Source organism: Scyliorhinus canicula, chromosome 4, assembly GCF_902713615.1.
Source record: "Scyliorhinus canicula chromosome 4, sScyCan1.1, whole genome shotgun sequence".
Classification (NCBI taxonomy): Eukaryota; Metazoa; Chordata; class Chondrichthyes; order Carcharhiniformes; family Scyliorhinidae; genus Scyliorhinus; species Scyliorhinus canicula.
In genome coordinates, this window is record NC_052149.1 from 147,392,453 (window position 1) to 147,408,053 (window position 15,601).

At 47.1% G+C, this 15,601-nt stretch overlaps 1 protein-coding gene across 2 annotated transcripts in view; it reads right to left on the bottom strand.

The window, feature by feature from the left end:
- LOC119965067 (janus kinase and microtubule-interacting protein 2-like) overlaps positions 1-15,601 on the bottom strand; it is a 311,931-nt gene that overhangs the window by 87,676 nt on the left and 208,654 nt on the right. For both annotated transcript variants that reach the window (XM_038795322.1, XM_038795323.1), the window contains 2 exons: positions 6,627-6,755; positions 4,339-4,422 (listed from right to left, as the gene is read on the bottom strand). In XM_038795322.1, the coding sequence (XP_038651250.1) occupies positions 4,339-4,422; positions 6,627-6,755 (213 nt within the window). The remainder of the gene's footprint in view (positions 1-4,338; positions 4,423-6,626; positions 6,756-15,601) is intronic.

The window sequence follows — 15,601 nt, forward strand, 5'->3', positions numbered from 1 at the left end:
TCACTCTGCTGATGCCAGCCAAGGCAAAGTGCATGTTACCCAATGGCATGGAAACTAAGACCAGTGCCTGTCTTGATAGTTTATGATGCTGAAATTAATTGTCAAATGGAGGATGTCCTGTTTATTGACAGCAGCTGGCATGATAGTTTTTTAAAAAATAACTTTAGAGTATCCGATTCATTTTCCCAATTAGGCGGCAATTTAGCATGGCCAATCCGCCAACCCTGCACATCTTTGGGTTGTGGGGTCGAAACCACACAAACATGGGGCGAATGTGCAAACTCCACACGGACAGTGACCCAGGGTCAGGATCGAACCTGGGACCTCAGCGCCGTAAGGCAGCAGTGCTAACCACTGCGCAGTGCTGCTCCAGCTGGCATGATAGTTGATGGCTTTATTGTAATTTATGGATCTAGCTGTCCGACCATCCAGCAGGACCATTGGTGAGGTCCAATGTAAACAATCCGTGGTTTCCCAACTCCCTTCCTCCGAAGGGCCACTGCCAACATGCTTTGTATACTTCAAAATGTCAGAGGGTGGGGGAGAAATTGGAAGTCAATGTGCCCATTTATCAATTTAAATTAGCAAAACAGGAATCCAAACCAGGTCATTTGAATCAGGGAACTCTTATTGCCAAGGTGCCCTGAATAGAGCAGGTTGATTTGGTTATTGGCATATACTGGCGGCAGGATCACAATGTGAAACTGGACAGACACTAGGTCGAGCTTGCAATGATTCAGTAGTAATCTAAAGTTCAGGTTACCTTAAAGGGATATTTTCTGTTACATTGGGGATTATTCAGCAAATATTTCAGTTTATGGTAAACTCAGAGGGTCTAACTCCCAGACTTCCAAGACAGAGGTGTTGAGACAAAAGCCACTAAAACTTTCAACATAACCAATTCATTACATTCCACCTCCCGTGTACAAACAGGATGAAAGGTGTTGCCAATTGGTTCACCGTGATGAGATCACCCTGACTCTGTAACCTCCTCCAGCCTCACAGTCAATATTCCTGTTAATCTGGGCCGGTGTGCAGTTGCGCAGCAGCATAATGGGTACCATGTAGGTAGGTGTGGTAGTGCAGTCCCTTAAGGGGGTGGGCTTGATGGACCACGTGACTTGCTTGGGGCCAATTATGCAGGAGTGCATGAATTTGTCCAATAGGGAGTTTGCATAGGACCCTGGGAGCAGGACCCCAGGCAGTCTGGACCCCAGAGCTGGAGTGATTCGACATGCTATATTGTGTTCTGTGTCTATTTTATTATCAGCCTTTGCCTTTCATCAGTAAATCTCTTTTTTAGTCATTCATAGCATGTGGGCGTCGCTGGCTGGGCCTGCATTTATTGCCCATCCCTAATCGTCCTTGAACGGAGTGTCTCACTAAGCCATTTCGGAGGGCATTTTAAGAGTCAACCATGGGGTGATCTAACGGCTATATTGCGTGGACCATGCGAACCGGTTAGATCGAGGAAGAGGCCAAAATCGGGATCCGCGCCGGCCGCCGATCGGTTTCTAATCTAACCGGCCCATTTCATTGCCGGGTCCCGGATCCTGCTCTGACATGATGAGGTACCAATTCACATGAATTGAGGTACCAATTCACATGAATTGAGGTACCAATTCACATGAATTGAGGGCAATCTCCATCTCATTAACGAGATGGATGCCCTATCTCATGGCCCCCCCAGGATCAAATGGACTCCCCAGTGGGAAGTCACGTGGGCACCTTTTAGCACACCTATTTAAAAGTTAGATCTCAGCCATGCATACCATCAAGTAGAATTGGACAAAGAATCCCAGAAGGATGCCACAATAAACACCCACAAGAGCCTTTTTCAGTACACGAGGCTACACTCTGCATTGCTTCCGCTTGTGCTGCTTTCCAGAGTGTGATGGAAATCCTTCTCTAAAGACATCGCAAGGTGATGGTCCATCTTGACAACATTCTAGTCAACTTCACCAGCCCTAAAGAGTGCACGTCTTGCCTGGCGGAAATGTTGAGAGGGTTTTGGGATGTGGGGGTCCGTATCAAATGCGCAAAATGTACTTTCTAGGCCTCAGAAGTGACGTATCTAGGTTTCTACTTTGATGCGGCAGTGTTGCATCCCCTGAAGGGGAAAGTCAAGGCGAGAAGCAAAATCCCAGCAACCAGAAATGTGAGTGAACTCAAATTCCTCCTCTGCATGGTCAATTATTATGGAAGATTCATTTCAAATTTAGCCACAACTTTGGCACCAAATACACCAGCTGCCAAAGAAGCATCTGCAGTGGCAATGGAGGGAGCCCTAAGAAGAAGCTTTTCGAGTGGTAAAACAAACTTTGAAGTCCTTGAGCCCTTTGGTTCACACTGGGAAACCAAACATGTTCACATGCGATGTGTCATGTCCCCTTACGGTCAAGGGGCAGTACTATCCCACAAGCTGGGAGATGGTTTTGAGCGCCCCATTGCCGTTGCCTCGAGGACCCTTTCAGAAGTGGAACGGAACTTTGTCCAAATTGAAAAAGAGGGCTTACCATTCGAATATGGTGTGAAGAAATTCCACCAATATGTGTATGGGCGATGAGTCGATATAGTCACTGACCACAATTCACCACCAGGGCTTTTGAGGGAAGACAAGTCAATACCACCAATAGTCTCAGCTAGGGTGCAACGTTGGGCCTTGCTGCTGCCGGCCTACGAATATGCTTTCCAGCACCGGCCAGGCATGCAGATTGCTAACACAGATGCACTGAACCAACCTCCACTGCTGAAGAGCATCCTGCCTCCACCAATACCCCAGGAGACCATATTACCCTTGAACATCCTGGACACATTGCCAATGTTGGCCAGGCACATTCGTAAGGGGCTCAGAGGGAGACCATACTTTCAAAATGAAAGAGAATGATATAGAATGGGTGGCATTCTGGATATTTTGAGCAACTGAGGCCCTATTTCACCCATCAGGATAAATTAACCTGCAAGAATGGTGTGCTCTTCTGTGGATCACAGGTCATCGTCCACTCCAGCTAGGGGACCCCTCAAGCATATTGTCCACCCAGGGCAGATGAAGATGAAGCTGCTGACACGTACCTACATCTGGTGGTCAGGCATTGATAAAGCCATTGAAGAATTGGTCCAACAGTGCCACCCTTGTCAAAAGCTGAAGTCTGCGTCTGTTGCCCACTGTCCACCATTAGAAAAGGCCATGTCACTCATGGACCCGGGTCCATGTTGACTACGCGGACTCTTATGGGTAGGATGTTTTTAGTTTTGGCGGATGCTCACTCCAAGTGGATGTTATACAGGAGATGGGAACCACAACCTCGGAGGCCACGGTGGTCGCCTTGCGCTGAGTGTTCGCTATTCATGGACTTCAGGAGTCCATCGTCTCTGGCAATGGCATCTGAGTTACAGGCAAGGACTTCCAGGTTTTTGTGTCTCGAACCACCACAGTTGGCCTTGATCTGGATTACACAATCCATTTGCTCGGCCAAGCAGAAAAAACTTAAAGGACGAAACACTCAAAACAATGGGTCGAGCCCAGCAACTAAATTTTAACGGGCACATTGGCCATATACTATGGGATATAAATACACCTCTAAATCTTGCCTCTTGTGCGTCCCTATGATTTTAATCACCCCACTACTGTTGAGCCACCTTCACTGTTTGCGAACCTCACCCCGGACTGCAAGCCTGTCGCCACTAGGAGCAGACGGTACAGTGCCCAGGACAGGACCTTCATCAAGTCGGAAGTCCAACAGCTTCTGCGGGAGGCAATCATTGAGGCCAGCAACAGCCCCTGGAGAGCTCAAGTGGTGGTAGTGAAGACTGGGGAGAAGCACAGGATGGTCATTGACTACAGCCAGACCATCAATCGGTACATGCAGCTCGACGCGTACCCCCTCCCAGGCATATCTGACATGGTCAATCAGATTGCGCAGTATCGAGCCTTTTCCACAGTTGACTTGAAGTCCGCCTACCACCAGCTCCCCATCTGACGGTACATCAGGATATGTTGGCCAACTAATGGTTAGCAGGTGGGGGGCAAGTCAATGATACCTCCAGGAATACATTTAAACACAGTTGGCAACCGTAATAGAAACTGGTGAGAGTCATCTCTGTACTTCCCTGGGCAAAGGAAGCAGACTAAACCTGATCACAGAGCAATTTCTGTGCGAACATGGTGTTAAACGATCTCTTTAAACATGGATTGAAGAACCAGTCACATTGGTCCAAACAATGATGAATGTTTGACAATCCTTGGGCCTTAAATCAGAAGTTTCCAGACTAAATCTGGAGACTAGGAGCTGACCCTCACTTAGCGTAGGTAGTTGGGCAAACATTTTAATTTCTTACCTGTCCTTTCTGGACCAATGCTTTTTCGAGGTCATCAATTTTTGCTTTATACCGGAGAACTTCTGCTTGTAGTTGTTCATGCGCCTGTTGAAGTAAGGAAATAGTCTTTAAAGCCATGAGGGAAATAATCTTTTGTGAAGTATAAAGGGTAATACTGAATGGGAATTTTATTTTCTCAGTTTGAAACTGGACTGCTTCTCATGTTGTATCATTATTGTCACCAACAAAAGAGATATTACATCAATAATTTGCATAAAGGAGTTTCTGAAAAGTGCAGTAATATCTCAAAAATAAATTGTAGTATTTTAAGTATGAAGTAAGTATGTGGCGTATCTAAAAAAGCATCGTTGAAATTAAACTCCGAAAAAGTATAGGAAACATGCTGCATTGAGATGTTAGTCATTATTACGTGCACAAGTCCCTTGAGTGAGACTTGAACCGACCACCTTCTGACTTAAAGGCAAATATGTTCCCACTGAGCCGTGGCTGACAGCCTCACTCCTCGTTTAATTTACAATGTCTGAAAACACTTCTCACTGACTGGGGAATATAATGTTTAAATGTCAGGAGAGTGGGAATCTGCATAAAGGTGGTGCATTGGTATTTGGTTTAAAGACCACCTCAGAGAAGAGAATGTTGCATTTTTTTAGCCAGTTCATTTTCATAATCGTAATTGATTGTTTATTATGCTCATTATCGGGTTCCAATCAAATATGGAGCTGTCAATATCCCATAATACCATAGGCAGTAAATGTAGCAGTATTAACATTGCCATTGATTGAAATCAAAATCCAGTAGCCAGCAAGTTTCTTTTGGTTAAAAAATATACTTTTGGAAAAAATCTAATGATCATGCATTTTTTTTTAAACTTAAAAGAAACATTGTTCATTGTTGCTTCTCTTCCTGCATCGAGTGGTGCACAAGACAGCCTTTCATCTGGTTTCAAAGCGAGACTTTTCCAGGGACAGGCCGCTCGCCTGTCGTCAGAGGCTTATAGTTTGAAGAGGCACTACTCCACATCAAGCATGTTTGACCAGTGGTCTCTCATGCTCTTACCGCCTGCCATTAGTATGTTGGAAGGATTTTGCAGGTTGATACTCAATCTGTTTGGCTGTGTGCGGAACGTACCTTCTTTGACCATCAAGTGGGTTCCTGGGGTGGAACCTAAACCCGGAGCTTCTGTTTCAGAGGTAGGGACACTACCCACCGCGCCACAAGAGCTCTTCAAGAGAAACATCACAAGGGTTTTAATGTCACTTTATTATTTTGACATTATTTATATAGTCCCTTTATAATGGCTGTAATTTGGCCATTGGGATTCTCTTTTCTCGCCAGCAGTGCACCTCCACCCACGGATTTCCCGGCGGCGTGGACTGGATTCAATGGGAAATCCCATTGACAAATGGCGAGGAGAGAATCCTGGAACCAGCGAACACCACGCTGCCATGAAACACGCGGCTGGGGAATCGGAGAATCCCACCCAATGTGTCTCATTTTACACCAAGACACATGAATTACTTTGAATTTCAATCTGCTATGCAATGAATGAGGCAGCCAATATTTGTGCAGAGCAAAGTCCAATTGTAACAGCAATAAGTTAATGGATCAGTTAATCTCATTTTAATGGTGCTATTTGAAGGAAGAACATTCAAACTCCCTCAAATCTTCAAGTAGTGTCACCGAATCTTTGTGGTTCTGAAACAGGTTTTAGTTTACAACGTACAATTTACATTAATATTACACATTTAATGCAGTAAAATGTTGCACATTAAAACACTTCAGCCAAAGGATTGTGCTTCTGACTACAGCACACCATCACTACACTGAGCCATCAGTCTAGATTATGAGGCGAGAGCCTGGAATGGGGCTCAAATGTATAGCCTTCAAATTTAAAGGAAAAAGTATTATCAACTGAGCCAAGCTGACATGAGGTCAAGCCTCCCCAGATAAGGTATAACATGTCCAGATGCAGGGTAAAGCTCCCTTGGCTCTGCCTCAAATACGCAAGATTACTTTTTTTTCATACCAGTGTGACGTTTTTCTATTTCCCATACCAACTATCCTGTGACCTTTGTGAGAAGGACTGTCAACATAGGTACATTTCTGTGCTGTGTAGGAACTGAAGTGGCACTGACCCTTCAATCAGACGGAGTACAATTTCACTCCACAGTCTGCCGTGTTTGTTCATAGGTTCCATGGGTGAAGACCAGTTTGCACCACAATAATGTACATCTCCAAAGCTTTATTACCTGCTTAGCATTTTATCAAAACTACTATTCAATAATCACCTTTGCTTCCCGTTCTGCGTCCAGGATACCTCCTGTCTGCTCCTGAAGTAGTGCATAAGCTCTCTGGAGGGCTTGATATTCTCTCGTTAATTGTCTGAAACGGAGCTCTGATTCTTCAGCTGCCAGACTCTTATTGTGAACAAAAAGTGAGTTAACATCTTGTGCACGATAACCTTTCAACTCAAGTGCATATTGAAAAAAATCCATTAGAAAAATGTAAACATTTAGCATTTTATGTTAATAACATAGACCAGGTCTTTATGCATGATATTACTTATATTCTGTTTACACTGGGGTTTTCCCATATTTTAGGAACATAAAATCAATAACAGTGTATTTATGCTTCTTTTCAATCTTACAATCGTACAATAATACAGCACACAAAGTCATCATGCTGTGCCATCTCTTTGGAAGAACTATCCAATTTGTTCCAATTACCTCTTCGTTCCCCATTGACCTTTAGGTATTCTTGCAAATATTCATACCATACCTTTAAGGAATTCTCCAATTGTCTTTGAAAGTTACTTAAAGTTACTTCCAATGCCGAGAAAAGCACAAGGAAATTAAAATTCTCAAAAAAAAGCACAAGGAGATGTGCACCAGCCTGTCACTTTCAATCTTAAAATTCTCAGCCCTCTGGCCTCAAAAGCTGACTATGGGACCGAGAAAAGTCCAGCTACTCTGTACAAAAAAGTTTCCGCAAGTCACCTTTGATTCTTTGCCAGCGAGAGTCATCTGATTACCAAATCTTATGGCAGTGGAACAGTTTTTTTAGTTACATATGCATTTTAAGAGCATTCTTAATTTGTCCTATCACCTTCAAGGTTTGTGTACATTTGCCCCAGGTCTCTCTGTTTCTGTACCCCTTTTAAAACTCTACCATTTTGTATATATTGGGCATGATCTATTGGTCTCACCACACCTGACTCGGGAGGCGATGAGGCCAGTAAATCTTGTGAGAGGCCTCACATGAGATTTATTAGCCTCGTCATGCCCCGTGAGATCTAATGAAATCTCGAGATCTGGATTTTGTATATTCAAGTGAGCAGACAGTCTCACTTAAATATGTCTGCACCGGATCTACCCAGCACCCTGAACTTAACGGCCTCCCCTCAGAGACCCTGAGCGGATGCCGTTTAGCACTGGTTTCCACAAACGTGGACCAGGCGTACCGGCACTTGGGGCCCCTGGGTGGTCGAGCTCTGAGCAGGGTGGTACATGGGCACTCCTGATGCCACCTGGGCACCATGGCATTGCCAGCTTGGCACCTTAGCAGTGCCACCCAGACACCCTGACAGTGTCAGGATGCCAGGACTAACAAACTAACAATGCCAAGGTGATCATGTGGCATCATGCCCCTGCCAGGGATTGGGCCTAGTGGTGCCCTGCCCGTCTGAGGTGGGGTGCAGGGGGCTCGATGACCCCCTTATTCGTGGGGGGGGGGGGGGGGGGGGGGGGGTCCGGAAGACACGCTAGGCGGTCTAGAGATCGGGACGCCTTCTTTTGCTGCACTGGTGAGCAGAGCCCGTTAATGCAGGAAATGGAATTAAGTGCAGCCTCGGGTGGGCATTCTTCGCTGAGGCCCAGAAATGAAGCAGACTGTTTAAGAGTGGGGTCGATCTCGATGCTGTCAGCGTTGGGAAACGCCCAGCTAAACACACTTGAAATGGGACTCTGTCTCATTTCTGTTAAATCGTGTCCATTGTGTCTCCTCAACTTCCTGCAAAAAAGTTATCTCACCCTTCTCTGAATTAAACTTTACCTGCCATGCATCTGTATGTTTCTGCATCCTCCTGAAGTCTGTTACTATCCCCCTAGTATTTCGATAATTTCATAGTCATAACAAAACTTCGAAACACTAGGGTGATAGTAATCTATCAATGTATATAGTTATAGGTATGACCTCCGACTAGCAGGTGATGATAAAGATCCACCATGTGACTTGAGAGATTCAGCAGTTGGTAGTGATTCGTACTAGAGGACAGTCGCACTGGAAGTAGCTCCTGCAACTCCCTGAATCAATTTGTTAATTACCGTTGGTATTATAGTTTGTTAATTATATTTCCATGTGTTCATCTTGTTAATAAGTCATCTTACTTGTTAAAGAACTAAATGTTTACTACGGCCATTACACAGAAAATAACGCTGCATAAAGATGTCCAAGTCATTAATATAATCATACAGCACAATGATCCTAACATCATACGAACTTGCAAACATTCAAAACAAATGCAGAAGTAGGCAATTCAGCCCATCGAGCCTTCTCCGCCATTCAATAAGATCATGGCTGATCTGTTTGTGCTTCAAGTTCTACATTCCCATCTACCCCGATAACCTTTGATTCCCTTGCCGAAGAAGAACCTATTTACCTCCGACTTAAAATATTCAATGATCCCGCCTCCACTGCCATTTTTTTGAATTTTTTTTTATTCTCCTTCTTTTTCACTTTCTCCCAAATTTACACCCAACAATAAACAATAATCAGACCCAACAATAATCAGACCCAACAATAAACAATAATCAGTAAAGAATGTAATGTCAATCACCATATCAATAACAACGATCCCATCCTCCCACCAAACCCCAGACATTGGCCCGCAAGTTAACATAAACAAATGACAAAAAGGAATCAGGAATCACCCATAGTCACCATTAACACGTACAGTCCCCCTCCCCCCAACCCACCGACCCTCCCACCAACCCTCCCAGCCCCCAACCCTCCTCATGTTCGATGTGATCCAATTCTCGAAAGTGCATAATGAATAACGCCCATGATTTGTAGAACCCCTCCATCCTTCCCCTCAGTTCAAATTTGACCTTTTCAAGCATTACGAATTCCAGCAGGTCCCCCCGCCATCCCAGGGCACAGGGTGGAGAGGTTGATCACCACCCTAACAGGATCCGCCTTGCGGGCGATCAATGAGGCGAAGGCTACGACATCTGCCTCCGCACCTGTTTCCAGCCCCGGCTGATCCGACACCCCAAATATGACCTCCCGAGGGCCCGGGTCCACTTTCACGTGCACCACTTTAGAGATTACCCTAAACATCTCCTTCCAGTAATCCTCCAGCTTTGGACAGGACCAAAACCTATGAACGTGGTTTGCGGGGCCTCCGCCGCAACATTCACACACATCTTCTACCCCCTCAAAGAGCTGACTCATCCTTGCCCTTGTAAGCTGCGCTCTGTACACCACCTTCAGCTGTATCAGCCACAGCATCATACATGAGGTGGAGGTGTTCATCCTCCGGAGCACCTCACACCAGAACCCTTCCTCCATACCCTCTCCCAACTCTTCCTCCCACTTTGCCTTGATCGCCTACTCCAAAATAGCCCCGTAAACTGCTGATACTATCCCCTTCTCCGTTGCCCCTGTCGTCAGCACCTCCTCCAGCCCCACCGCCCTTTGAGGCAGAGAGTTCCAAATTTGCACATCCATCAGAGAAAGAAATTCTCCTCATCTCTGTCCTAAAAAAGCAACCCCGAATTTTAAAACAGTGCCTCTAAATTTCAGACTCATCCACAAGAGGAAACATCATTTCCACGTCCACCTGGTTAATACTGTTCAGGATCTTATATACTTCAATCGAGTCACCCCTCACTCTTTTGAACTCCAATGGACACAAGCCCAGGCTGTCCAATCTTTCCTCATGAGACCTAGAATGGATATCAATCTAATAACCTTCTCTGAACCACCTCCAATGCATTTGCATCATTCCTTAAATAAGTAAGACCAAAACTACATAGTATTCAAGATGTGTCCTCCACAATACCCTGCTGTAGTGGCCAAAAGAAGAGATTTCATGGAACGTACGGTAGGCTGGATAAGAACAAGGGTGATTTACACAATACATAATAACCACAAGCACTACAACTCCTCATCCCGAAGGTACATCCTCCCGGACCTGCACCCAGAACAGGGTTTATTTACTGTGAGGGGGGGGGGGGGGGGAGAGGAGAGGGGAGGCTCCGCCCACTCAATTACCGGGGGAGTTCATATTCCTTGTTGCGGGTGGGGAATCGGGTATAACAGTGCTTGGCCTCCGAGGGGGTTGTAACACCTTTATGACTCAAGCATAACACTCCTCACTTGTATGTTCAATTCATGTTGTAATAAAGGATGGCATTCTGTTATTAATTACGTATTGTGCATGCGTGCATTTTTTTGTGACTTTGCACCTCAGAATCCTGCAGCCATTCTCCTTTTACATAATACTCTGCTTTTTTATTCTACTTGCCAAAATGAACAACTTTGCATTTTCCCACTTTACCTCCATCTACCACTTTTTGGCCACTCATCTACCACTTTTTGGACAACCTACCTGTATGCATCTGCAACCTCCTTATATCCACTTTACAACATATTTATCTTTGTGTCTCTTAAAATCACTCCCTGCTCTAAGTCATTGACATAAATCATAAAAAGCTGAGGCCCAATCACAGACCCTTGTGGGACCCAACTCTTCACATTCTGCAATCGTAAAAAGACCCATTTATGCGTACTCCCTGTTTTCTGTCAGCCTACCAATCTTCTATCCCTGTTAATAGGGGCTGTTTAGCACAGGGCTAAATCGCTGGCTTTGAAAGCAGACCAAGCAGGCCAGCAGCACGGTTCGATTCCCGTAACAGCCTCCCCGAACAGGCGCCGTAATGTGGCGACTAGGGGCTTTTCACAGTAACTTCATTTGAAGACTACTCGTGACAATAAGCAATTTTCATTTCATATGGTACCAACTGCACCCTGAGCTTTTATATTCTGCAATAACCTTTGATGTTGCACCTTATTAAATGCCGTTTGGAAATCCAAGTACAGTCCATCAACGGGCTCCCCTTGATACGCAGTGTATGTTACTCCATCAAAGAAATCGGATAAATTGGTTGAGTCCAGTACATTATTGTGGAGCTGGAGACACATCTTGGTCAAATCGGGTAAGGGTGGGGACGTGAGCGAACCAATTGGATTTTACAACAATCCAATAGCTTCATAGGCATATTAGGTGGGATTGACACTAACATTCTCTGGTTTATTAGTTCTGGACTCTAGGCTGCTGGTCAAGTATCATAACCACCACATGACCAAATCTATTTGTTCATTCTTTATTATTTTCAGTTTTGATGAGAGACTCTATGCCTTGAATGTTAAATGATCTATTCTCGCCACAGATTCTGACTGACTGCAATTGCTATTTCACTTTCTCAGGCTGTAGAAATGTCATTCTGTAAGGCCTGATGTGGTACTATTTGTATAAAAGTAATTGTTAAGAGCTCCCTCATGTCCACCCTGTTCTTATTGTTCAGAACATCAGCAACTTTGGGCAGCACGGTAGCATGGTGGTTAGCATAAATGCTTCACAGCTCAAGGGTCCCAGGTTCGGTTCCCGGCTGGGTCACTGTCTGTGCGGAGTCTGCATGTCCTCCCCGTGTGCGTGGGTTTCCTCCGGGTGCTCCGGTTTCCTCCCACAGTCCAAAGATGTGCGGGTTAGGTGGATTGGCTATGCTAAATTGCCCGTAGTGTCCTAAAAAGTAAGGTTAAGGGGGGGTTGTTGGGTTACGGGTATAGGGTGGATACGTGGGTTTGAGTAGGGTGATCATTGCTCGGCACAACATCGAGGGCCGAAGGGCCTGTTCTGTGCTGTACTGTTCTATGTTCATCTCTACTGGCCTGGAATTGAGCTTGGAAACGGTGCACGATAATGGAATGAATTCATTCTGGGGACACCAGTTTGCTGATATTTTGGAGGAGATATTCTCCGTGTGGTGAAAGCCTCCGAGGAAGATAAGAGGATTTAAAAGGGACAGGCTGGAAACTCAAAAAGAATCACAGAAATCAGCTGATAGCCCGATCCTGCTTTAGTCCAGGCCTGAGATAATTAAATTTATGAGGCAATGTGCAGGCCTGAGACTGTCTAAGTGATTAGCTTATGTGTGGATTTGTTTGCAGAGTTAACATAATAAGAATGTTATCTACTAAGCCCAGAGACAAACTGCCTTGCTTTCTATGTCTGTATCTTGCTGTTCACTTATCGTAAATACATAATGTAACCTCATCCAGGCTCAGGAAAAAAACTGCAAGGTGACAAAGATCACCTACTGCGATGCTGAGTATTTACAGACACACTGCATTCAGCAATTGGTCAGAGAATCCCCATTTACGCCGTAATCGGGGGGGGGAGGGGGGGGGGGGGGGGGGGGGGGAGATGCCTTTGCGATGCTCCACCCCCTCAAACGGCATACAGGACGTCGTCACCCGAGGCCCTCCCCCAATGCTCTGCCCTCAATGGGTCGAGTTCCCGACGGCGTGGGTCGCTCATGCTATTTATTTTCGTGAACCGGGCGTGGGAATGAGGTGCGCGGGACCTGAAGACGCCGGCAGGTCTGGTTCCTCAGAGAGAAGGGTACTCCGATCTCACACTAACACTCGGGCCGCCCTCCTCTTCTTGCAAATAAAGACCCACCCCCTTCTCACCAGCATCAGGCTCCCCCTTCAATCCCTCCCTCCCACCTCCTGAGATGGGCGACACTATGGGGTCACAAAATCTCCCCCTTCACCCCCGTCCCCCTTCAGGCTCTGTCCCTTGGCAGTACTAACCAGGCACCCCAGCAGTGCTAGCCTGGCACGTTGGTGGTGCCAGAGGGAAGTGCCAGGGGAATGCACTGCCTTGTCCCCTACTACCCGAGGGCTACAATTGCCTCCGAGCCCCCAGGTGTGGTCATCACTCCGTCTTCAAGCTGCGCCAGCAGGTGGGCGAATTGCAGCAGCCATGACAATTCAGCTCAAAATGGGTCCTGCATACTTAAACGAAGATTTTAATATGCTAATCTGGTTCACACCCAGTGAGGACATGAACCAGATCATACGAACTGAAGTAGCCTGGGACTATTGGAGATTGTTTGGTGTCTGCCGCAAAACCTGTTTCAGGCCTCTTCCAGAATTCTCCTGACATTGCAGGATTTTCATTGGCCGCAACATGGCCCTTATAGTCCCCCACCTTCCACCCCCACCACCACAGTGTAGATTATTTCAGGTGTCCAATTTCAGGGAGGCAAAAATCATCATATATGAAACTGCAGTAACTGATGATGTTTGACATGGTAATGTTGATTCCCATCATCAGATAGGAGTCCATCAGATCTCTAATTAACAGATACTAATGGCAGTGACAGTGTAGCGCTAACAATTATGCACAAGCTCCCTGTGGGCAAGCTAGCCGGCAGGGGCTTACCGGAGGAACCTGTATTACAGGTACAGGCATACATCCCCCTACTGCAAGTACACATAACTACAGTGGTTATATCACCACATTCACCCCCTGTAAAAAATGAGTCCCGCGGGGCTGACGTGTAACTATAATACAAAGGATGAGCTATTTACAAGAGGGTCCAAACAAAGAAAACCAAGAGTCCATCCGGTTAGCAGGTTACAGGTTGAGCCGAATCGGCGGTCGTACGTTCCGCTGTGATCGGCGTGGCTGTGGTGGCGACGTCGGCACAGGCGGTGATGGCAATGATGGTGCAGGTGTTGGCGATGTTGGTGCTGGCTGCTGGCGGGATGACTCCGAGAGCGAGCCGAAATCTTCCGTGTCCTCCAGTGTGGGCAGGGGTATGAGGGATGGACCTGGTGGGGACGAATAGGGGGGGCGCCGGGGAAAAGGAGGTTGGCGCGGGGGGAAAAGGAGGCGTGGGCATGGGATCGGCACCTGAGGGAGCCAGGTCCCGGAGCAAAACTGTGTCCTGGCGGCCGTCGGGGAAGTCCACGTAGGCATACTGAGGGTTGGTGTGGAGAAGGCGTACTTTGTCCACCAGGGGTTCCGCCTTGTGGTGCCGGACATGCCTACGGAGAAGGACTGGGCCCGGAGTCGTGAGCCACGTCGGGAGCAACACCCCGGATGTAGACTTCCTAGGGAAGGCAAAACACGTTCATGGGGTGTACTGTAAGTTGCGGTGCACAGTAGCGACCGAATGGAAGGACCTGCTGCCAGCGAGCGACTGGGAGATTCCTGGACCGTAGGGCCAGCTGGACGGCCTTCCATACCGTCCCGTTCTCCTCTCTACCTGTTCGTTTCCCCGGGGGTTGTAGCTGGTCGTCCTGCTGGAGGCGATACCCCTGCTGAGCAGGAAATGACGCAGCTCATCGCTCATGAACGAGGATCCCCTGTCACTGTGGATGTAGTCGGGGAAACCGAACAGGGCGAAAATGGAATCCAGAGCCTTGATGACGATGGCAGACGTCATATCCGGGCATGGGATGGCGAAGGGGAACCTAGAAAATTCATCGACCACACTAAGTACGTAGGTGTTGCGGTCGTGGAGGGAAGGGGCCCTTTGAAGTCCACGCTTAGGCGTTCAAAGGGGTGGGATGCTTTCACCAGGCGCGCGCGACCTGGCCGGTAGAAGTGCAGCTTGCACTCGGCACAGATCTGGGAGTCTCTGGTGACTGTCCGTACTTCCTCGACGGAGTAGGGCAGATTGCGGGCTTTGATTAGATGGTACAAGCGAGTGACCCCCGGATGGCAAAGGCTCTCGTGCAAGGCACGGAGCTGGTTCACTTGTGCGCTGGCACATGTACCTCGGGAGAGGGCGTCTGGGAGCTCGTTGAGCTTGCCGGGACGATACAAGATCTCGTAGTTAAAGGTGGAGAGCTCGATTCTCCACCGCAAGATTTTGTCATTCTTGATCTTGCCCCGCTGCGTGTTGTTGAACATGAAGGCTACCGACCGTTGGTCAGTGAGGAGAGTGAATCTCCTGCCGGCCAGGTAATGCCTCCAGTGCTGCACCGCTTCAACGATTGTCTGGGCCTCCTTTTCAACAGAGGAATGCCGAATTTCGGAGGTGTGGAGGGTGCGTGAAAAGAATGCCACGGGTCTGCCTGCCTGATTCAGCGTGGCGGCAAGTGCGACATCTGAAGCGTCGCTTTCTACTTGGAAAGGCAGTGTCTTGTCTACTGCGTGCATCCCCGCCCTGGCTATGTCAGATCG